Below are 24,315 nucleotides of genomic sequence, written 5' to 3'. Positions count from 1 at the left end.
CTGTGCGTGCACATGACCAAGCGCTGTGACTGCAGGAATGTACATGGGAGTTCTCAGAGACACCGTGGCTAAGACAAAGTTGGGGGGGGGGGGCGGTTGGTAAAACTTCAAAAGCTACAGTTATGCCTATCATGTCACATGTCCTATCTATTACGTAGACTTATCCCTCCTGACTCAAGAGTTCGTTTTTGGAAGTACCATAGAGATGGGTTAGCTTGACTTGAAAATTATGGAACTCTGTGGGACAATGTGAGGTGAGGGCTACTAAAACTACAAATACGTGAGGTGAGGCCTACAAATAGAACTATAACCAGCAGGGATCCGGTATCATGGGAATGAACAGGTTGTGCGTACAAAGAAAGCAATGAATTACAAGTTACCTCTTTTTTTTTAGCCCATGTTTTGATAAGGATTTACTTAAACATTACCCTCTGCCCACACACACACACACACACTCAGAAAAAATGATATAATTGAAGACAAGATCTGCCATATGCAGAGTTAACATACATTACAGGAGCAAGATAAAGATGGGCAGGTATAACTGAAAAATCTTAACTGATGTTGAGAAGTAGCAAAATTTAAACTCTGTATCAAAGTGGAATTCAGTAATATAACATGGTAAAAAACCAGCAACCAAAAAACCCCTCAAAAGTTTAGTATTTTTCCCCACTCTAAAAATATAAAAACACACTAACTTCCAATATCAACTAAAGTATCATTCATCTGCTAAAGCACAAGAGGAATAAAGACCTACAATCACCCCAGTTTCAATAAGACATCTTTAGAGGATTCTGCAATTCTCAGGATATAATAGTTTGTACTCTGAACCAGAGGTAAATGTTTAGAAAAGACTAAATTGGGAAAAAACACACTAGGATTAAAGAAAGCTACCTTTCAGCTTGCCAGCATTTTAAATTCTGTTATATAAAAATATTTTCATAAAGTAAAATATAATTTTATACACAATCCCACATATTTTCACTGTATACCTGCTAACTTAAAAAAGGTGACCTTTCCCATTGATTCTCTGGAGTGTTTTAAGTGCTCACAAATGGGTATCTACCCTTTTTATGTACACAGAAGATGTTTTCAAAGAAAATATAAAGTACTCAAAAATTATTAGGAAGAAAGCTTTTCCCCTAAGAATCAAAGAAACTCAACAATCTAGATGCTAAGTCTGCATAGCTCAAAAAATTCAAGTACAGTATTTCTCCTTTACAAGGAGTGAAAATGCCATACAGTTTTGGAAATCTTCCCTTTTCTTTCTTTTCTTGGCCATTCCTTTTAATCAGCTACTTTGGCCATGAAAAAAAACAAAATAAAACAAAACAAACAAAACCCACTGATTTTTCAACTAAAGAAAAGTACTATTTTGATAGTAGAAAAAATTCAAAGCCCACCATATTAAATCTGAATCAAGTTACTCCTATCCCACATTCTCTTTATTCCTTTAAGGTACTATGGTGAACTTCAAATAAAAATGTTCAATTTCTCAAAGACCCTATTTTAAAATATGCTTCTAATATATGCTACCATATAACATGAAAATCTACACATGAGTATGACTCACAGAGAAAGTGTCTATGATCAGGTAATGTCAAAGGCAACCTAAACTAATTCTAGTAACAGTGATAGTCATGGTAAAAGACAACAGTATTAACAAAATGCTTGCCATAAATGTAGACATATTCCTCTATAACGTAAGATATACCTATGGCAGGGAGTGATAAAGGTGTACAGATTTGGAGAATACTGGAATTCATAAATAAAATAATTATAATTAAAGCTAACTCAGTTTGAAACATTTTCCTAAAAGATGAAAAAATAAGTATTACCTATTTGGAAAATTTAATCTTTTGTCCTTGTTACTTAGCTTTTCAGTACAACAAAAATTTAAAAATTCTGTAGCACCTGGCTGTCCTGAAGAAAAAAAATATAAGTTATAGATCTTATTTAAACTTTGTTTCAGAAAATAAAGGATTAATCAAAACCTCAAACCAAGTAGATCTGCACACCTGAGATCGGTTTTCTAACAGCTGTACAATGCGTCGACTTCATTGCCATAGCTTTTGAAGCTAAGTTCTGTACCACATTCAAGTAACATCTATCGTCTATCACTAAGAAGCAACAAATGGCTGACAAAGCAGCGCCTGCAAAGATGACGGCTCCCACGGTAGATCCTTGTTGCACTGTGTCAGTACTTTCCGGATACTGAGAAACCGAACAGAATGCCAAAACGGAGGTTTTTCCCCCATTTGCGTATCTTCAAAGTAGAAAAATTACTCACTGTTTTTGTAGATGTTGGCATACAGGTGCATATAATTTTGTAATAAATAACTACATACTGCCCAAAGACAATTCGAGAAAGACAGATGAAAAATACAGATGGGCCCTGAGCGAACTAGAACTCCTAAGAGTGCCAACAACTTGGCAGCAATTCTGGCTTCACCTTGGCTTTTTGCAAAAGCAGCAGAGCCCACGTTAACAAGCTCTCTGAATGGGCGACAAAATGGGGCGCAGCTGTGCATGCTAGAGCCACCATGTCAGAGTTTTGAGGTTCTTTTCCATCCATCGGATATTCAACTGGATGACTTCCAAAGCCTCCTGGACACAGTGAAGCCGAAAGGTTGCCTCTGACTGATTTTCAAAGAACGCCTGGACCTGTAAGTTGCACGCAGAAGTATTTCAAAAGAAGAACAGTATATCACAGGTAACTCTGAATATCCTTTTCAGATAAGCTTTAACTGAGTCATGGCTATGCTGAGATCTTGGAAGAAGTACAGACAAGAAGGACTTTATTTTTAATTTATTTTTTATTTTTTAAAGATTTTATTTATTTATTTGAGAGAGAGATAGCAAGAGAGAGTAAGAGCAAAGCGGGGGAGCTGGGAGAGGGAGAAGCAGGCTCCCCGCTGAGCAGGGAGCCCGGCGCAGGACTCGATCCCAGGACCCCGGGGTCATGAACTGAGCCGAAGGTAGACGCTTAACCCACGGAGCCGCCCAGGTGCCCCCAAGTACTTTAATATTTGAAGTATTTACATCAAGTTCCTGATCACACATGGTGAAATCTGAAGTAATTTAAAAAATGAATTCCCCTTATGCCCACAAGGATGAATTTTTCCAGTTTAGAATGGAAAAAAAAAAAAGCCAAATAAGAGTAAATGAAGTAGTCTAAAGTTAGAATTAATGCCCAGTTCTACCTTGGAATGGAATTCTCCAAAACTCTTTTTACTACCACTTAAAAAGAGAGTTGGCATATGCTGGTCTTAATTCAAAAAAATGATTTGTATCAGGCAGACAAGGGAATACTGTTGAGAAGGGAATCAGAATTCTTCCTCATCAGAATTTGTACTCATTGCTGGGTATCCCCCCTTAAGAAGTAATCCCAGGGCAGAATCGCTGGCACTGACCACGGCCGACAGAGAGAAGGGGCAGAAACTGGCATGACAAGACACTGACTTAGACTGAGCAGCCTACGGGGAAAGGGTGACCCAGTCTCCCTGCTAACATTTTATACAACCAACCTCAGACAAATGCGCCTTTGTTGAAAACAGGTGTGTCGACCCAGCAACAATACTTTGTATGGTATAGGACCCCAGATGAAACCTGAAGAAACAAAAAATTAAGAGCAAAAAGAGCAAAAACATGAGGCAGTTTTTGGGAAACAAATGTCCTGAATGCAAAGGAATTACTTGACCGTACATTACACAGGCCAAAGGCGGACTGGGAGTCCTGCTCCTGGGTAATGAAGCTCAGTAAATCAGAAATAACCCCACACGCCTTCTCACTACCAGTGGGAAGGAAAGGTGGGCAGAAAGAAGCAGGAGTTACGGATACTCAGATAAATTATTAATTCATTTAATCGATTCAAAAATCACACCTTACCCCCAGAAATGCCATTACTATTTTGAAAGCAAAAAAGTCTTCCGTGTGCTGTCTGGGTGGGTGTGAGTTCCTCTCCAATCCCTTGGCAATGACGAGGTATTTTTCAACACACATCACTGAACAGCTATTCTGAAATAGTCCATGGCCAGGTGAAACGAAGTGACCTAAGTGTCAAGCATGGCTGGGCGTAATGAGTACCCGAATGGAGCACCACTGTCAAACGACTCACGTTATGGGATTACATTTTACAAGGGTGAAAATTTCTGGGTGTTTCAGTTAAACTGTCACTGAAGTATTTTTCCTCTCATAGCAGATCTTAAATCCTGTGAATCAACACAACATTGGGAACAGTTTCAAATGAAGAACGGGAGAATACTAAAAATTAGTAGTTATCTGAGAAACTTACTTCTGTACAAGCTTGTTCCAGTTCTCTTTGACAAAATCCCATGCCAGCAAGTGTCCAGGAAAATGTCGGCCAACTGTTCTAATGATGAATGACAGCTTTTGTGTTCGGATAATATCTCCACTGAGGCTATTTTTCATTAACCTGAAGAGCAAAGCAGATTCAGTTTCCAAAATTAGTATTTGTCATGAAGTGATCACTGAACTTAAAATCAGTGCTGGTCTCCTAATTAAGGTTCTGAAGCAATTCAAAGCATGTAAGTTTTGGGTTGGTCTAAGATTGATCAACAGATTGAAAACCTGTCATTTTTTTAAATGAAGGGAGAACTCACCAACAAGATAAGGACTTAAATATACTGTCACATAATAATAAATAGTTCTTGATGTAGTAAGGACATTTAGGAAATAAATTCAGATAGAGTTTATTATAACTCTGAAGACTGGATTTTTTGTTGCTGTTAAAAACCTTATTTGATATGAGTAGACAGGTATATTGCTACTCTTAAAAAACTGGGCTGTTTGATGTAAAAAAGCAAGAAACATTTTAGAATATGCTTTTAAAATTAATAGTTAACATTTATTGATACTTTATATGTACTAGATTATGTTCTAAATTCTTGACACAACAAGGCTTGAAATAGGGAATCATTACCTATCTCCATGTTACAGTTTAAGAAACTGAAGTTATGTAAAATTGGCAGAGTTAACACAGCTGATGAATACTAAAGGCTGGTATGGAAACAAACGCAATTTTCATCTATCGTGCTACAATATCTGTTTCGAGCGGGAAAACACACATCCCCAAAAGAATGCAGAATGAGTTTTACTGGGAGGGAAAACCCAAATGCCCAACGAGATGTGATGGATTCGATAAACTCTGATAGAGCCGTACTGTGCGATACTGTGTAGCCATAGAAACAAATGAAAATATGCTTTATGAACGAACAGGGCAAATCTCAAAGACTGGTCATTCACTACAAAGAATGTTACAGAACACCGGCTACAGTATAAACCTATGTTCAATATATAAAATACACACCAGGATGGACACTGTTAACAGAGAGAAGAGAGTAAGATTGGAAGTGAAGGGTCATATGAGAGGGACTTTCACATTTTATTCCGTTTCCTCAGGTACTGTTTAAGTACTTTATAATGGGGAATTTATCGGTGTACTACTAGTTCAACACAAAATTATTATTGATTTAACAACAAAAACTTTTCTCTGTTTGCTTGGGTCAGAGGCTGGCTACTACTTTAGAGAAAATGACTACAGTGCGTCCTCTGGAAAGTGGGTCTGGGCAGGTGCTAAGAACATCTCTGGAACAGAAGGACTTACCTGAGCAAAGTTATGCAAGAGAAGCAATGAGAGCCAAGTGCCTCTCCTTTCCTTCCCACTGCTGACTGTCAAGATACCTGCACATTTCTCCTTGTTACTTAGAGCTCCTCTACCCTGAACCCTGATTGTTCTTCCTGCCAGGAAGCCCTACCTACTGCCCTTCTTACCCCATGTGACCCTACCATCTCTAGCTCTTCATCCGCTGGATATTAAAAAGGAAAGGTCTGGGGCACCTGGGTGGCTCAGCTGGTCAAGCGTCTGACTTCGGGTCAGGTCATGATCCCAGGGTCCTGGGATCAAGCCCCACATCGGGCTCCCTGCTCGGCAGGGAGCCAGCTTCTCTCTCTCCCTCTCCTACTCCCCCTGCTTGTGCTCTCTCTCTCTCTCTGTCAATTAAATAAAATCTTTAAGAAAAAAAAAAAAAGGGAAAGTCTGACAAATTCACATGAATGTATAACATATGGCTTTTATGTGTTATCTTGTACTGAAGTGTCTGCATTTTCAAAATGATAAGCTTGGAGAGAGCAATGCCTTGACCAAAAAAGAAAATGAAGCACGAACTGTGGAATCAAAAACAACATGCCAAATGATCAAGAAGTTTTTAAGCACAAAGTAGAAGGGGACTGTGATTTTTGGCATCTCCCAATCTCTTTTAGGCAAAGCACCTCCTGCCCATCTGTACAGGTCCAGTCCCTGAGACGAAGCCCAACACATGCGGGCTCCTCCCCACACTGTCCAAGTAAGGCTGGCCCAAAAGGAAAGGCAGGAAGAGGGAGATACCAGAGAAAATGAGCTCCTCAAACCTAGGAGCACCACGTTTTTATGCTTTTGGTTTCTATATATCATATTGCTTGGGTGGTTTCGTACCAGTAAAGTTTCCGTACATCCTCTGAGCTGGCAAGAGCTTCAAGTATTTTATTCTTCTCTGCTTCAGAGTCTACAGAGACATACTTGCTTAATAGGAATGACCAGCCTTTCTCTGTTTTTGCTCCAACCTTGAACACAGTACTCATGACATCAGTAGGTAGGCTGTAAGAAAGGTACAAATATGAGAAAAACAAGGAAAAGAAATCCTGAATACAAAGGCAAGGAATTGACTAGTGGTGCTTGCGGAGTCAGAGCAGGTAACCGAAGAGTCTTTACAACTCATTGTCAAGAAAACATTTAATTCAGTGGGTTGCTACTTCCCTGGTGGTGTGACTATAAAGAATATCAATTCAACTTAATGCAGTAATTCTTCACTGAGCACCCACAAAGAACTGGGCAGACAACTGGCTGGAAGCTGGGAAAGGGAAGAAGGAGACCCAGTCTCTGCCCTCTAGGAACTCAGAGGCTATCACAACGTACAGAATAAATCAGTGTATTGCCACGTAGTGTAACAAGTTCCATGGTGGAAATATAGCAGCAGGTGTGAGGGGAGTGGTGATAAGAGGGGAAGAAGCACAGTTTTCTGGCCTTATTAAGATCTCAGAGCTGGAAAAGACCTCAGAAGGTTATCCCAATCCCCCACCCCAACTCTCATCTGATGCTTGAATCTATTTCCATAATGCCCAGTAAGGAACATGGAGAGAACCAGTCATCATTAAAAACATGTCTACTTGGGGCACCTGGGTGGCTCAGTCATTAAGCATCTGCCTTCGGCTCAGGTCATGATCCCAGGGTCCTGGGATCGAGCCCCGCATCGGGCTCCCTGCTCCGCGGGAAGCCTGCTTCTCCCTCTCCCCCTCCCCCTGCTTGTGTTCCCTCTCTCGCTGTGTCTCTCTGTCAAATAAAAAAAAAAAAAAAAAAATGTCTAACTGCTAACTCTACCTGCTATGTTATAGCCCTAAATTACAAGAGACTTGTTTGACAGCTCTCATCCATTCCGATGGCTGCTATAAAAAAGCAGAAAACAACAAGCCTTGGTGAGGATGCGACAAAACTGGAACTCCTCTGCCCTACTGGTGGGAAATGTAAAATGGTGCTACCACTATGGAAAACAATATGGCGGTACCTTAAAAAATTAAAAATAGATCTACCATATGATGTAGCAATATCACTTCTAGGTATAGATCTGAAAGAATCGAAAGCAGAGTCTTGAAGAGGTATTTGTATACCTATGTTCACAGCAGCATTATTTGTAAAAGCCAAAAGGTGGAAGCAACTCAAATGTCTATCAATGGATGAAGCAATAAACAAAATACGGTGTATACACACAACGAATATATTCAGCCTTAAAGAGGAAGGACATTCTAACACATGCTACAACATGGATGAACCTTGAGGACATGTGAAACAAGTCAGTCAGAAAAAGACAAATACTGTACATTTCACTCACATAAGGTATTCAGAGCAGAAAACAGAACAGTGGCTGCCAGGGGCTGGAGACTGGAGAAAACGGAGAGTTGTCTGGGTAAGGAGTTCTAGTTTTGCAAGATAAAAAGTTCTGGAGATTCGTTGCTCAACAATGTGAATATACTTACACTACTGAACTGTACACTTAAAACACGTTAAGATAATAAACTTTATGTTGTATATATTTTACTACAATTCGAAAAAACAGTCTTGTTTGACAATACAAGTACACACATCACCTACGTTAACATTCAGGATGAAAAGATCCTGTTTTCAGTATATGGTATCAAGGTAAGGAAGAGGCAGAGAGCTCATTTGAGCAGAAGCGCACGTCACCTTTGAGTTCCATTGGAGGCCACCCAGTCATCAAACAGCGTCATGGCTGTGGCACTGCAGTTCTCGAGGCCGTGGACGCAAGCAAACTCCAGCAAGACTGACCGAAGCTCCCGGGCACACGGGGAGCCTTCATCAGTCCAAGTCTGCTGCCGGATTTGGCTTCGAAGTAATTTAGATACCCTGGTCTACAGAGACAAATTGTTAACAATAATCAGGACAATCACAGAAAACTCAGGATGGCTAGATCTTTTTCCCCCAACGTTTACCCAAGGAGAAAATAGGAGGGCCTCGGTATTCCTCAATAAATATCGACTGACAGAGGAAGCCCACGTACAGCTGGGTGAAACCATTCAGTAACAAAGACTACACACCGGCTGCTATTGCCGGGGGCAGCGGGGGGGGGGGGTCTCTTAGTTACATGACACAGAAAGAACTGATGACTGCACTGCAGGAGTGAACCTGTCTTCTGTGTGTACTCGGTGAGAAGACATTTTCCTGCCAAAAAGTATCACCTATTGCCACTGCCAGAAGCGAGTTGGGACTTTCTGACCTCATGACTTTAGACTCCATAAATCCATAAAACAATGAGAGAAGAATATACTTCTTTACCGACAGGTAATGTTTTAATGTTTCTGAATGCAATATTAAAGGCATACTTAAAATATCAACTAGTGTGATGATCTAACAAGTTAATCCAATCGAATTAGCGAGAAAATGGGACGTGCAGGCAAGAAGAGTTGTTTATAGTTATTTCCCCACCCTCAACTATATATTTAAAAAATTTTCAGACCTGTAGTAAAGCAACAAGAAGAGTACAGTTAATACCCATATGCTGGATTCATTGGTTTGTAACACTCCTACGCCCCAGAAAATTAGTTCAAGTTCTTTACAGAGCATCTTGTTCTTCCAGAGCACCACTGTCAATACCTGAAATGAACCCTAGTTGGAGCGTTTTAAACTGCTGACGCCATTTTCTCAGCAGCCCTTCTCTAAGTCAGTCTCCTGTGGAGCTATGAGAAAGAAAAAAAGGAATCTGTGCAAGGAGAAGGACTCAGAGTTTGTGATAACATGTCAACTCGCTTTTGTTTGCTTCAAAAGCAGTGGAATAGAGAACAGACACCTTGTGGAATGCGTAACAAAGCCTGCGAGTTATTGAGAGGACATGAAGTGGAAAAATACTTGCCATGCGGACTGATAAGCCAAGGGACATAAAAGCAACGCAGGGGATCCTACGGATACACACGGCTGCACTGGATGCGCTGTCTGCCACTGGCCTGACATTCTCAGTGGCATGATAGCGAACCATCCCAAATGAACACAGGATAAAAGAAAATTCAAAGCTACTCATAACTGTCAAGTAGAAACAAAAGAAGAATGAGAGGAAAGAAAGTTACATGCTTGAGATACTACTAAAAAAAAAAAAACTCAGTGGAGAAAAATGTCAGTGAGAGTTGACTAAAACATATGGACACAAGTAGGGAAAAAAAAAATGGCCCGTTAAAGTACTGGAAGCGAGGGAAGCCTGACACTTGAAGGTGCTAAGGCTAGTTAGTTCCTGAGCAGTTACTCCGCTGAAGTTACAGGGTGCAGTTTTACTAAGTCATTTCTGGTACCAAATATTTAAGATGAAATCCCCAAGGAGTTGATTTTACATATATTTCAAATGATAATGTAACAGAGCAAAAGGCTTTATTTTAAAAATAATTCTGTTTTTAGAAAATTCCCACTTTATCATTTTTATAAGTAATCCAGGTTATATTTTTAATATTAACAAATCATATAATAAGTGCTTCTTTATTGAAGCAAGTGCTTCAAACAGAGAACCTGTTTTTCCACGGTTCTAAATTTTTTTTTTTAATTTAAACTCATTAAACAATAGAATCCAATCCTCTGATTTCATAAAATGAAAATGGCAAGTGGGGAGAGAAAATAAATGGAGGGGTTATACAAGCTACAAACACTGGGTACGCAATAAAATGCAAGAACAGTTACACAAAATGATTCTTAAAATAAAACAGACAGGAAAGATGGTGGCACTTATATTATGTATTACATTTTGATTTACTGCTTTAATTTTACACTGATATGCCCAGGGAGTTCTTTCTTGGGTCAACTCAGCTTCTTAAAAGTGAAGTGTCAGCTTTTATTGCAAAACGTTTACCCCACCAATCCCTCATATGTAAAAGAATGACAGACTTGCAAGTGATGAAACAGGAATATGGCTGGGATCAGATGTTGGGATTAGATGTTAACATCAGATGTGAACGATTTGACAAAATTCAAAAGTGCCTCCAGACCCTATCCACCCCACAACACCACAGCATACATCACAAAATGGGATATAGATGTATGTGTTATATAGGTATGTGCAGCCTAGATAACAAAATGACCAATATATGTCCATAATGCTCTGGTGACAACAACATAAAAAATTAATTAGATACCAGTCTTAATCACAAATACTATTTGAAGATTGCATCCAAGGACTCAGAAATGTCTGCCGTTCCATCTCTAACTATAGTATCAGATTTTATATTTTGAGAGCTTTGATGGTTCCAGAACACCCTCCGAATTTTAGAGACCATTTCTCCCTCTTGATGACCTAAAGCTAACCTGACTTTTAACTAACAATCAAGTGTACGAAAATCTCCAGCAATACAAGGGCCCATAGGCTCACAAACACACACTAAGCCTGCCCTTGTCCTCTAAGCATCCGTCCCCTGGGCCCCAGCCTGACGTATGTTCTTAATAAATACGTGCCTGCCCAGCAAACTGGAAATCATCATCTGGGATGATGATGCAGAGTTACTTGAGTGTCAAAGAAAGAAAATATTCAAAAGATCTAACTCCTTAGATTGAATTTAGCATCTGTGTTCACAGCATAGAGACTGCCTGAGGTAAGTATCACGGGCTTTCTGACACTAGGCTCTCAAAAGAGTTATTGGAGAGGCAGGGGGAAGAATGGCTTCTGCCACCATGAAATTTAATTAGCTGGGCAGCTTCAAGAACATTCTGCTAACTCTTAAAGTATATTCACTACCAGCATGATCCTTCAATAGTAAAAAAAAAAAAAAAAGAAAGAAAAAAAATGAGTGATATGTACCAAAGTTATTTATTGCTACCTATACTAGGTTGAACAGTGTCCCCCCAATATTCATGTCTGCTTAGAATCTGTGAATGTAAACTTATTTGGGAATAGGTTTTTGTAGATGTAATAGATTTAAGATAAAGTCCTACTGAATTATGGCGGGCCCAAATCTACTGACTGGTGCCTACATAAGAACAGGGAAATTTGGACACAGAAACAAAGAGAGAATGTTATGTCAAGACAGAGGCAGAAATTGTAGTTGTGCATCTACAAGCTAAGGAATGCTCAGTACTGCTGGCAACCACCCGAAGCTAGGAGAGATGCAAGAAGAGACTCTCCCTCAGAAGGAATCCATCTGCCCTGCCAACACTTTAATTTGGGCCTTCTAGCTTCCAGAACTGGGAGAGAATATGTTTCTGTTGTTTTAAGACAATAAGGTTGTACTAATTTATTCTGGCAGCTGAAGGAAACTAAATTACTACCCCAAATGGTGTTGATTTGATATGGCACTAATAACCTCCAAAGTAATCATAAAAATTCAATAATATAAAAATCTATGTATACAATGAAGCACACTGGTGCTGGATCAACTGGATGGCCATAACAAAAAAAAGAATCTTTGTGTCTAACTCATACCATACACAAAAATCAATTCCAGATGGATCATAGTTCTAAATGTGTAAGGTAAAATCATAAAGTTTTCAGAAGAGAACAAAGGAGAATACCTGTGGGTTGGCAGATTTCATACACAAAAATTAAGAATTTACGTTCATCAAAAAACATCATTAAGAGACTGAAAAAGCAAGCCTGAGGGGGAGAAGATACTTGCAAATGTACATGAGCAACAAAGGACTCCTATCCTGAATATATAAAGAGCTCTACAAATCAATCAGAAAAAGGCAGAAAATCCAATAGAAAAAACGTTAAAGACCTGGGCACATAACCAAAGTGTACCTCCAATGGTCAATAAACAAATCAAAAGGAATTCATCTTCACTAGTCATTAGGGAAATACAAAGTTTTTTTTAAAGATTTTATTTATTGATTGATTTATTTGAGAGAAAGCACGAGAGTGGGGTGAGGGGCAGAGAGAAAAGCAGACTCCCCGCTGAGCAGGGAGCCCGATGTGGGATTCGATCCTGGGACTCCAGGATCATGACCTGAGCAGAAAGCAGATGCTTAACCAACTGAGCCACCCAGGCACCCGGGAAATACAAATTAAAGCCAAAATTGCAATGCCACTATGCATCCATCTGGATGGCTAAAAGGAAAAAGATTACTATTAATACGAAGTGTTGACAAGGATACAGAGCCAGAATAGAACTCAAATTCTCATGCACTGCTGATGGAGCACAAACTGATACACCGTTGAACAATGATTTGATAGTACAGTATTAACTATAAATATGTTATGACTCAGCAATTCCACTTCCAGACACATACCCCATAGAAATGCATACATATATGCAACAAAGATATATATAAGAATATTCATAGCAATGCTATTCGTAATAGCTCCAAACTGCAAACAACTCAAATGTCCATCTATAGTAGCTGAAGTGGCTACCAAAAGGCCAATCTCTTTCATATACTAATAGTACAAAGTCGGTGTTGGATTCTAAGTGTCTCCTAAAGAGACCAATAAGTTATTTGCATACTTCTTGGAAATGCACACAAATACTATAAAAAAATTTTATTAACATTTTGGATATAAAAGAAATCTCAAATATTAAGTTGACAACTTTATTTTCAAGGGCACTAGATGTAGGTCTGTCATCTTAAACCTTAAACACATGGTCTACAATTTTTTCAAATGGTTTTAATTTATAATCTCAGTTTAAAAAAATGATAGAAGCAAAGAAACAGCCTTGATTTTTCCAACCAAAGGTATCATTTGAAAGATGACATTGCTAGAATACAAATTAATTTAAAATACAGCAACATAATACAAACTGGGCTTCAGAGTGGAACTAATCTGGGTTTGAAGCTTAGCTTTGTAATTTACCAGGTAACTGATGTGGGGGGAGTTATTTAGTCCCCCCATTTATCCAATGGGGGTAGAAATATCTGTCCGGCATTGTGTGAGGATTAAACGAGATAATCTACATTAAGCACTTAAGCATGGTGTGCAGAATATAACAAGCACTGAAATGAATCAGTTTCTGGTGTGTTTCACTCATTTGTTCGCTCAGTATTTACAATGGGCTGAGTCACATTCTGAAGACACTTTTTTATTAAGGATGGTAAGAGACAGCCTCTGATACAGAAGAATGATAAAAATCTTAACAATTAGAAAAGACCTCAGAAATCATCTAACTTAAGCATCACACTTATGGGTGGCTCCTTTGGGGTCAGATCAGAGACCTGGGGGGAAGGGTGCTTCTCAAGCTCCATACGGCCCACCAGCTGTGCCTTGCCTCCCCCGCTGCGAATAGTGTGTGATGGGAGAACTCATCACAGAAGATGTGCAACAGCCTAGTAAGAGGCAGAGAGGAGGTTGTTTAAAAGAAAAAAAAAAAAAAAGACGTAATCCAACCTCTTCTTTTCACCAGTGAGGACACCGAAACCCTAAAAGACATTCTAATTTCTGGTTCAATACTTTCTTCCTTTTTCTGAAAGCTGCCTTCTGCCTAGTCTCTGGAAAACCTGACCGGTCTCCAAAGCAAAACCTATTGTCAGAATGTGCTGATTCAGAGAAGAAGATGAAACAAAGAATTCATCTCTTCCTCTCAAGCTTTTACTCTGTCAACAGTTTCATACTGCAAGATTAGTATTAAATCTAATTTAATACTAATTAGGCAACTGGTTTTAAAAAAGGTAAAGCAGTCACCAATGCCAAGATTCCTTTAGTACTCTGCAGAGAAATATATCCACTAGCATCACCCTCCGTAAGAGGTCACAGTAAGGACTCCTAAAACAGAATATTCTCAGTACAAACATCACTGTCATTTCACAATGACCACCTGGAAACCAATGGGGAACACCACATTGCAAAAGGACCTACTTCAAGCATTTACTATATAAATGAACCGGGATTTGAATAGAGAAGGTTTCTTTTCATGTGACCTCATTTTGACGTCAGGGTCAGAAGTCTTTAATTTGATATTCAAACAAGACCATGTTATGCTAAGCCTTTTATCAACTCTTCCTGGTAAGCAATGTCATTATGATTCAAAGTAAAGATTTCACAACTAGGAAAACGAAGAAAAGGGACCGTGGCTGGTTGCTTTTTCAGCCTATTACTCTGCTGAACAGAACTGTGAATGACAACATTAAAGGCAAGCAACAAAGACACGCTGGCAATAAGGGAGACTTACCACCACTCTTGAGGCCAGATCCATGTATCCCAGCTTTTCAAGGAGGTTATAGATGAGGCCGGTCTGGAACAGGGCTTCAGTGATGGGTGCGGTATAGGTCTCATTTCCAAGGTAATCAATCAAATCAAAGGCCCTCTGAAGAGATACCTTGCCTAGGCTAAAGGGTCATAGAACAGAAAAGTCAATATGCTGAGGGAGAGGAACTCTATAGGCATGCAGAAAAACTTTATGAATAGATGGTGAGTCTTGAACTAAAAGTTAAGCTTAGAGTGGAATTCTGTAAAGTTAGACTAAATATTATTATCTTTGATTAAGTTCATGTGTATGACCCAAGGTTAAAGATACATTTCATGAGAAAGATATACAAGAGCTCAAGTTTTATTCCCTAAGTCACCTGTAAATTGCTACTGACTCATGAAAAGTATTACACTGTCTTAAGTGGGAAAAGATGAAGAGTACTAATTTTATTTATTTATTTATTATATTTACCAAGTGAGGACAAGTGGCATAAAGAGGATTTGAATCAAAAAGAAAATATTTCATTATTTGTACGGGAATTTGTCAAACTTGTTACAGCAAAGTCCACTGTGAATTTATGGTGAGTATATTTTAAAAATTAATCATTTAGGAGAAATCAAAACAATGATGGCTCAGATGATGTAAGGTCACTTCATAAAAAATGAACCAAAATAAGAAGGTCAAGCACAGTCAGAAAGAACACTTTTGAATATTCCATGCGCCTCCAGACCCATTAACAGCCTAAGGTGGTAATCTTACTATGCAGAGGATATCTATATACATCACTGCCATACATGGTTTTGGGACTCTGTAATGCACGGAGTGGTTAGCAGGCAAGCTGTACAGAAGTAAGAAGGCCCCAACTCTCAGACACATCACTCAAACCAGCGGGTAGGCACTAAGCCTCATGCCTAAACTAAATGTTATCTGAAAGGAATTCTCTCATGAAATAAAGCCTGAACTCCTACATTAATTTATTCAGCAAACATGTGTCCTACTTGTTGGTATGGACAAGTTTTAAGATATTACTTAAATCTTGTTATTTAACTGTTCACTATGTTTGTAGTGGATGTTTCTATATGGATTATAACACCCTTGAAGGCAAGGATTATATCTTACATCTTCCCAATCATCCAAAACAAGTAACACCTAACAGGCAATACATGTGCTAGTTCTTTTGAACTGTTTTTCTTAAGTGTTCTTTTCGGCAAAACATTTGTTTAAAAACAAACAAACCAACCCAAACCAAGCACACGTACCCTGCAAGTTCAAAGATGTTGTTGATGAGGTTGGCTCGGTCTTTGTCACTCAGGACATAAGGATTTGTTTTCAGCTGTTTGATTAGTGCTTCCCAATCATCATCCTCATAATGTACAATATAATAGCCATTCATGTTTGTATTGACTTTGACCCACTGCACTTCTTCTGTAAGATTGATGACATCTAATACAGACCGAAAAATGAGAGAGAGGAGAGATAACAGGGGAAGAAAAAGTATTGAATGGATGTTTTGTTTGTTTCAGTTAATATAGTATATTGTTACATTTAATTATTCTACTAAGAACCTAAATGTTTGCCTTCTAGTGCAGTTATTTTAATGTTAGCAAAGATCACCACTCATTCATTTAAAAAAATTTTTTTTTTACTTAAATTCAAGTAGCCAAAATATAGGGTACGTCATTAGTTTTTGATGTAGTATCCAACGATTCATTAGTTGCGTATAACACCCAATGCTCATCACATCACGTGCCCTCCTTAATGGATAAAGAAGATATGGTACATATATACAGAGGAATATTACTCAGCCATCGGAAAGGATGAATACCTACCATTTACCACTCATTCATTTAACAATTATTTATTTAATGGTGAAAAAGTTAGAAATGCCCCTTCTTCCACAGATCTTACTCTAATGTAGCCAGGCAAAGAGAGTATCATCTAAATGTTATTGATGGAAAAAGAAAACATGGCATTCTATGGAAGAACATAGAAGAAATGCTTCACCACCTAGTGGAGGTTAGGAGAGATTTCTGGGAAGAAATGACATCCAAGTTGAGAGTTCAAGATATACAGGTGTTTTAAGCAGGTGATGAGGGACCCTAAGTGTTCAAGGCCCAGAGATAAAGTGTACATGTTATCCATGCACTGAACTGACTCCCAAGTTCATTGTGGCTGGAGGAGAGAAACAGGGAGAAAGAGTGAGGGTGTGCAGGGTGAGGAAGCAGGGAAGATAGTGAAAGAACTATGTAAAATGTGTTCCATCTCAGCCCTTGTCTTTCATTACACTGGAGGAAGAATAAATGAAGCCATTTAGAAAAGTCACATAATTCAAAGCTAACAAAAATAAGTATTAGGGGAGGATTAAGATCTCATTAAGCACAAACAAATAACTCAGTTAAAATAATAAGAAAGTGATATGCATTTTTTGGGTCCCTACCATTACATACATAAATGCTAGAAGAATTGTTGGAAACTTATATAAAATGATTTCAATTAATAAGGAGTTATAAAATATATGACTACAAAAATATATCACTACAAAATATATCTAGGAATTTTTAAAATCCTTTAAATTACTATCGAGAAAAGTCCTTTAAGTAAGCTGGCAACAAAGACGTGGATTTATTTATTTATTTATTTTTAAAGATTTTATTTATTTATTTTGAGAGAGAGAGAATGAGAGAGAGAGCACATGAGAGGGGGGAGGGTCAGAGGGAGAAGCAGACTCCCCGCCGAGCAGGGAGCCCGATGCGGGACTCCATCCAGGGACTCCAGGATCATGACCTGAGCCGAAGGCAGCCGCCCACCCAACTGAGCCACCCAGGCGCCCAAGACGTGGATTTAATATAATAGTTAAGGGTATGCCTCTAAGCATCTCCAGATTTACTATTAGAATACAGTTCCATGAGCTTACTATTTTGTTTATGGCTAATCCCTCAGTGCCCAGAACAATGTTCCTAGCAGACACTCAAAAAATCCTTGATGAATTAATAAATGAATGGACAAAATAACTATGTCAAAGTAAATGTTTTCAAAACAAACCTAAATAAGGTTTATAGATGTTTACAAAGTAAGTTTTCCTTCCAATTTTAAAGTAAGGCATACTAATTTTTAAAAATTATTGAAGAGGAACAGAGACAAGGAAAATAATCTGAATTCAGACAATAATAGCTTTGTAGGGTGTATTTCATGCCAAGAGTTTTCTGATACACGTTTTAGTTGATGTAATATTTCACATAGTGGATAGATATGCATTTATCTTTATACTGCTTTTTTACCTATCAGATTCTACGCCAAGCCATTTTTCTACTGTCTTCATATGCAGTATTCAAATATCTTCACAAATTCCACTTAAAAACCTACCACAGTTTAACCCATCTCTTATTTGGAAATATTTAGGCTATTTTAAAATTTGCACTACCATAATAACTCTGTATGACGGTTTTTGCACATAAAATGCTTTAGGAACACATTTAAATTTGGTACCTGAAGTTTCAGGGTCTATAAACTTCAAAAGCATGAATTATTAAAATTTATCAGATTCTCTTAATACCTTAGTTAGTCCAATTCTACTGAAACTACAAAGGATGTTTAATATGGAAAAGACTTACATTCTGCTCATGTCTTAACATGACATACCAGATAATCAGTCTTTTTCACTAGAAAATTCCATAGTAATTTGTGTTTTATGGCTGATACAGCAGCAGATGGGAAAGATCAACTACATTAATAGGATTTATTCCTTTTCATAGAGCAGAATACAGTTCTAAGGAATTATTGTGAGGACAAAGTAGATGCTCTAGGTTGGAGACGTTTTAAAAAACAATGACTAATAAAATTAACTTTATCATTAACTATGGCAAAAATATTGACATTCTCCAGGTCAGCCAACACAATTTCCTGCAGAGCTTTTATTAAGAAAGAACTTTGGGAATAAGGACTAAGGAGCTCCAAACCTCCCTTTGCCAAAAAAAAGAGGCAAGAAATGGAAGTATGGCACTTCTTCCACTGGATGGATGCAGGAAAATACTGAAATACAGTGTATTTTGGCTGATAAGCAATTTGCCATGTTGCTACTTTGGCCAAGTCCAGACGGTAAAAAGGAGGAAGGCAGCTGGGAGTGTACTTGAAATTATTACTGTCATCTGGATGACAGAATATAAAGCAGTGCAGCCAACAGCAGAGAGAGGGGAGTTATCATTTAAAGAATCAACATATTAGTCTCCTTCAGGTCTTCTGAATGATCCAGAATGAAGACCTTAAAACCACAGGTATCAAAAAATAATAGTTTTGCACACAAGGGAGGTAACTACATACTACAGCTCAAATGTGGATGAGGCTACCCTCATATGTTTTTAATTTATCGTAATCATTAACAGATTAAGAGTTCAATTTTCACAGTTCATTGAGTATTAAAAAAGAATAACTCCAATCTTGTATGGCAGAAGCCCAGATGAAGTAATTTAGTAGTGATTTTAAAAACCATTTGTCAATGAATTACGAAAATCAACTACTGTTTTATACAGAAACATTAAAACACAGAAACAAAAAGCAAGTTCTTACAACAAAGTTGAAAAATCGCCTGCGCAGCTTGCTCTAGAGGCCTAGAACGATATATGCAGCTGAACTACATCCCCTCTTGTTCAAAAGCATTCCTTTCTCCAATACCCTTTATTCTCCTTTATTTTATTAGGGGGGAAAAGGCAAGAGCAAAGGATGGTACATGATAAATATCTTAATTACATGCCCTTCCTTATTCTTTTTTTCCAAATATGCCTTTCATTCAAAGACAATGACAGGTCTAGTTTCAGATACATCCTTCTGGCACAGTGATATCATGAATGTTTCACATTCAATTTAATATAAAGATCCTATAGTTAAAGAGCTTAGGTCTGAGTAAGATGTGGATGAGAGAGGGGATGGGGAGGGAAAAGGGGTGAAAAGGAAGAGAAGGGAGAGGGAGACACTCACTATTTGAGTGTAATTTCCTCAATACGTAGCTTGAAAAAATGGCCCCTTTCACACCATCTTATGCCTAACTATTAATCACTCAAAATTCATGTATGTGGGGAAAAGTGACAAAGATACTGATCAAATATAACTCCTGTATTTGATTGAACAAATGGACTAACCCAGCAACCCTGGCATTAGAACACATGGAAATATACTATAGATTTAACACATCACCAAGAGAACACACTGTACTAAAGTCATCTGGCAAAAAATAAGCCTCTGTAGTCATTGTCCCTGCTACATTTCTTTTGAGACTAGAAAAAAACTAAAATAAGAGTGCTTCTCACCAGAGCATTAGGAACCAAGAAGACCCAACCGTCTTCAGGGGCAATCATTGTTTTGTGAGGACAGAACATTTTCAGTGTGGACTCTCAAAACCAGGAATTAAAACGGCAGCAGCGGCAGCGGGGGGAATGACACTTGGGAAGAAGAAGTAACCAACACTGCTTTCATCATCTGTTGCCTCAGTTCCAACTCCCGATTCAACCAATTATATTATAGTACATTTTGCATATTCCCCTTTATCGAGAATACTTTCAAAGGAAGGAAAATAGAAGTTATCACTTCATCAGGCTTTGAATGCTCTTTTCCTAAACCTTTTTACAGTGAGATCTGAAATTGAGTCACCTCATGACAAACTAAAATTTATTCATTTAAAAAATATCTGTGAGCCTACTGGGTGCTAAGGTCGCAAAGGTGACTCATATAGCCACGACCTCTCCCTTAAATAGGGAACACATCTAATGTGGGGACAGACATAAGTGAAACAGTACTTACAGTGTATCAAAAGAAGAAAAGGAGAGGGCATTATGAGAACACAAAAGTAGGCACCTAACCTGTCCCGGCGTGAGGGAAGGTGGCCTGGAGCCAGCAATGGGCACGCTGAGATCTGAAGAAGGAAGAGCAGTACATCGAGGGAGTGGGGAGGCAAAGGTGTTCTTCCAGGAGGGCAAACAGCATGTGCGAGGGCAGGAGAGCACGGTTTCTATACAGCAGAAGCACCGAGTGCCAGGGAAGGGCGGAGGGAGAAAAGGCTACACCAGGAAAAGAGGGGCTAGACTTTGGGATGTGGATCTTAAAAAAGAGTTTTAAAAGCTCACATACAAACTGAGCTAAAAAAGTTAAGGGTAAATAAAAGCAGATTTCTTATTGTCCAATTATTTCTAACACCACCCAAAACTTATATACTATCGGGAGGTTTGGAGAATTTCCTTATGGGTCCAAGAAGGGAGATGGGATTAAGCGTCCTTTCTTTAGTCAGGGGCTGTCCTTCCAAGGCCACTTAAAAGTAAGGGGTTTTGTCTTCATCAAAGAAGGCAGCCCTTCCTTGCACCTCTGCTTATGTTATATTAATCAAAGATATAACATTATCAAGTGTTCTTAGCGTTTCAAATAATGAGATTGATTTAACACTCCACTCTATTTGAACTGCAGTACAACCGGCATGCTCACATACCTCAACCGGCATTGTAAATTATGGCCACATCACAGAAAGGCAACTTAGAAATGTATATTCAATCACAAAAGATACCACAGTCTCCATTTCTGAGAAGCATTCCTATGAAGAAGTTCATAGAATGACAAAACATTTAAGACCCTAAATTTTTACTGAGACTTTTTTTTTTAATAGAGACAAATGGTGAATCAAGTGTCCAACAGTAAGGAAAGATGAAATCAAATATTGTATATGTTTTTTTTTAAAAAGGCAAGATATAAAAATCATTTGTACACAATGGTATCAACTAAGTAAAAATATTTTTTAAATTATTAGAAGGAAAGAATCATGAGAATAGTTGCGATGAGGTGATCTGTTCTCCATTTTCTAGATTTTATGTAATGTGGATATACTGTGTTTAAAGATTTCTTTTTTAATAATAACATGAATAACAACAGGTAACATTTGTATAGCACATAACACATGCCAGACATTATTGTAGGTGCTTCACATAAATGAACTCAATCCTTCCCATAACACTATAAATTACGATAAAATAGCTGAGGGAATGAGGCTCAGAGAGTCACAGAACTACCTAGAGGCCTACCAGTGAACCAAACAACCTGGCTCCAATGTCATTCCATTAACCACTAGGCTACACTCCCCTCTCAAAAATATAGGCTTGAACTCCACATACAAATTCAAACAAGAAATTTTCCCTTTCCATAAATCTAGAGTATCACTAATGGTTCCTGCAGGACCCAGGATCTTCATGTTTTTTCAGGATGCAAATTAAGAGGGTGTATGGTGTGGCATTCACCGTGGTATTTAACAAATGGTCAGAAAGGACATTTCAATTTTGTTTTTCAAAGACTCCTATGGGTCCAACAACATATACAATCTTCAGGTTTTCTTATCCCCCTCTTGGCAATCATAATTTCTTGCCCCATTTTCTTATTAACGAAATGTGTTATGCTATGTTCACAGGACATTTTGTAATGATTATTTACTCTAACTCTAGATCATGAATCAACCTTTATCATACGCATAAGAATCACCTAAGGTGCTTGTTGAAATGCAGTTGCCCAAGCTCACCTCTAGAAAGTAGATAGCAGAGCATACTTTAAGAGACTGCTCTGCTTCTGCTACTTTATACTTGATAACATATGATATTTATCTAGGATATAAAAAAACACAGCATTTGCTCTTTTCTACCAAGGCTGCTAGCACACTCAGCGCAACTTTTTGTACCTTATTTCCCACGAACAAGAAAGACTAACTTCACACATGACCTATGGACCAATCTCACTTTAGTCGTATCTCATATAGATGACTCCTAAAACCAGCTCAGAGAGTGTACACTTTGAAAAGTATAGTCTCCTTCTTGCTGCTAGGTCAGAGTTTTAAAAAAAAATACGCTGTCTAAAATTTCCTATCAGAAAAGAGTTAATTAGAGTCAAACCTGATTTCTTGTCCAGTAAAAATACCAATGGATATTTTGAGTAATTTCTTCCCCCAGTGACACAGGACAATGGAATATGCCAGAGATAGCTGTAAAAAGAAAACATTGGAAGATTATTACTCTTTCCAGTATTTCAGTCAGTTACACATAATTTATTCGGTCTTTTCTTTTTTTCCCCTTTTGGCAGGAAGGGGAAATTTTTCAAGCTATTCCAAAAAAGATAATCTTGTTAAGTTTCATAGGAACTTGTGATTACAAATACTTTAACCCAAGGGTGCAAAAGAGATAGCAGGAAGAGAAAGCCGCTATGTACCTTGTATCTGAAGGCTGAATTTCAGGCTTAATATTTAAAAAGTATCTTTCTTGTTGTACATGAAGTTCCTTTCCTTTTCTTTGAACAGTCACTAAAGGAAATCCTTTTTGCAGGGTCCAGGTTTTCATCATTTTCTTTACATCTAGTGTTTTGTTTGTGATCTATAAAAAAAAAGAATAAATTCTTTTTGCTTAAAAATGAATAGATTAAAAACTTTACAGTTTGTACCTTTCCCTCTCTGCCTACCACATTCTATGAAGACTACCCGTTCTGTTAATAGAAAGCCAGAAGCATGAATACGGAGTTAAATTTACACTTCTAATCTAAGTGAATGAGCAGCTGCTAAAAGGAAAGTCACCTGGAACAGAACTAAGTGATAACTAGAGAAAGGGAGAGAAACCCTGCATTGAAAAAGAAATATATTGAGTGTTTGTCTAAATCTCTAAGTAGGGACAAGCACTCTTTCAGCTCACAATACCACCATTTAGAAGGTATGAGTAATGGCAAATACTCTATAGAGTAAGAAACACAGCTACTTTCTCCTGTGAGTCAGCCTGCGTCCAGATCTCTCTTTATTCCCCAGACCCTCTGCTTTCCGTACATGTTAGCATCCATCTTGGAAAGAACTAATACTGTGGGAGTGCCAGAAAACAGTGGCAGAGTAAGATGTCAATGGGCCGGGTGCCATGACGTGAAGTTCTCCAGAGAACAGTAGTTACCCGTTTTGATAGTCACAGACGCTCTCTCTCAGAAACTGCATCCATGTATCTACAAAATCTAGAATGCAGTGTCAGAGGTTCACAGACCCTCTAAAGCCCACCGTCCCTACGACACTGGTATCAATGATTAAGAAGAAATTCTGGAACAACTATCTCTTTAAAGCAGGTGAGTTAACCTTCCAATTCCAAGCATTTTTCTAGGTTGCATATGGATTTGAACTTCAAGCACCTAAAATCGTTAAGCACTTTAAGTGTTTGGTAACAGTATTGTTCCACGATGGCAGGCCTCTCACCTCAGCCTCCATATGCCCATTTATTTAAAGCAGAAAAGATGGATCAAATCTATCCAAATTCATTGCAATATTAATATTACATTTCTCATGGCTCTGATCTATTCATTTCTAGATAAGGGATTGGGAAGAAAACAAACTTTGCCAAAGGCACTTTTGGGCCTTTGAAACAGGACAGAAATGAGAAGGCCAGTGCATAATTTGATGTGGATGCTGAAAGACATGAGGATAATGTTAGGAACGAGGTTGGGATAGGAAAACATTATGATGCAAAAGCTGAAGTTAGTCAGAAAGGCAGAAATATAGTCTAAATGTCAGCAGACAATGCAATAAGTATAAAGTAAATAATGTGGCTTTCAATTGAA

At 38.2% G+C, this 24,315-nt stretch overlaps 1 protein-coding gene across 1 annotated transcript in view; it reads right to left on the bottom strand.

The window, feature by feature from the left end:
- Positions 1 to 712: 712 nt before the first annotated feature.
- LOC110590814 (leucyl and cystinyl aminopeptidase) overlaps positions 713 to 24,315 on the bottom strand; it is a 46,632-nt gene continuing 23,029 nt past the window's right edge. Inside the window, exons 9-17 of the mRNA XM_021701642.1 lie at positions 22,942 to 23,102; positions 22,629 to 22,717; positions 15,978 to 16,161; positions 14,701 to 14,857; positions 8,297 to 8,481; positions 6,494 to 6,655; positions 4,295 to 4,435; positions 3,528 to 3,609; positions 713 to 2,664 (exon numbers count right to left, since the gene is read on the bottom strand). Of these exons, the coding sequence (XP_021557317.1) occupies positions 2,533 to 2,664; positions 3,528 to 3,609; positions 4,295 to 4,435; positions 6,494 to 6,655; positions 8,297 to 8,481; positions 14,701 to 14,857; positions 15,978 to 16,161; positions 22,629 to 22,717; positions 22,942 to 23,102 (1,293 nt within the window). The 3' untranslated portion in view covers positions 713 to 2,532. The remainder of the gene's footprint in view (positions 2,665 to 3,527; positions 3,610 to 4,294; positions 4,436 to 6,493; positions 6,656 to 8,296; positions 8,482 to 14,700; positions 14,858 to 15,977; positions 16,162 to 22,628; positions 22,718 to 22,941; positions 23,103 to 24,315) is intronic.

This window comes from Neomonachus schauinslandi, chromosome 7 (genome assembly GCF_002201575.2).
Source record: "Neomonachus schauinslandi chromosome 7, ASM220157v2, whole genome shotgun sequence".
In the NCBI taxonomy this organism is placed as follows: Eukaryota; Metazoa; Chordata; class Mammalia; order Carnivora; family Phocidae; genus Neomonachus; species Neomonachus schauinslandi.
The sequence above is the reverse complement of the archived record's forward strand: the minus strand, read 5'-3'. Positions and strand labels throughout refer to the sequence as shown.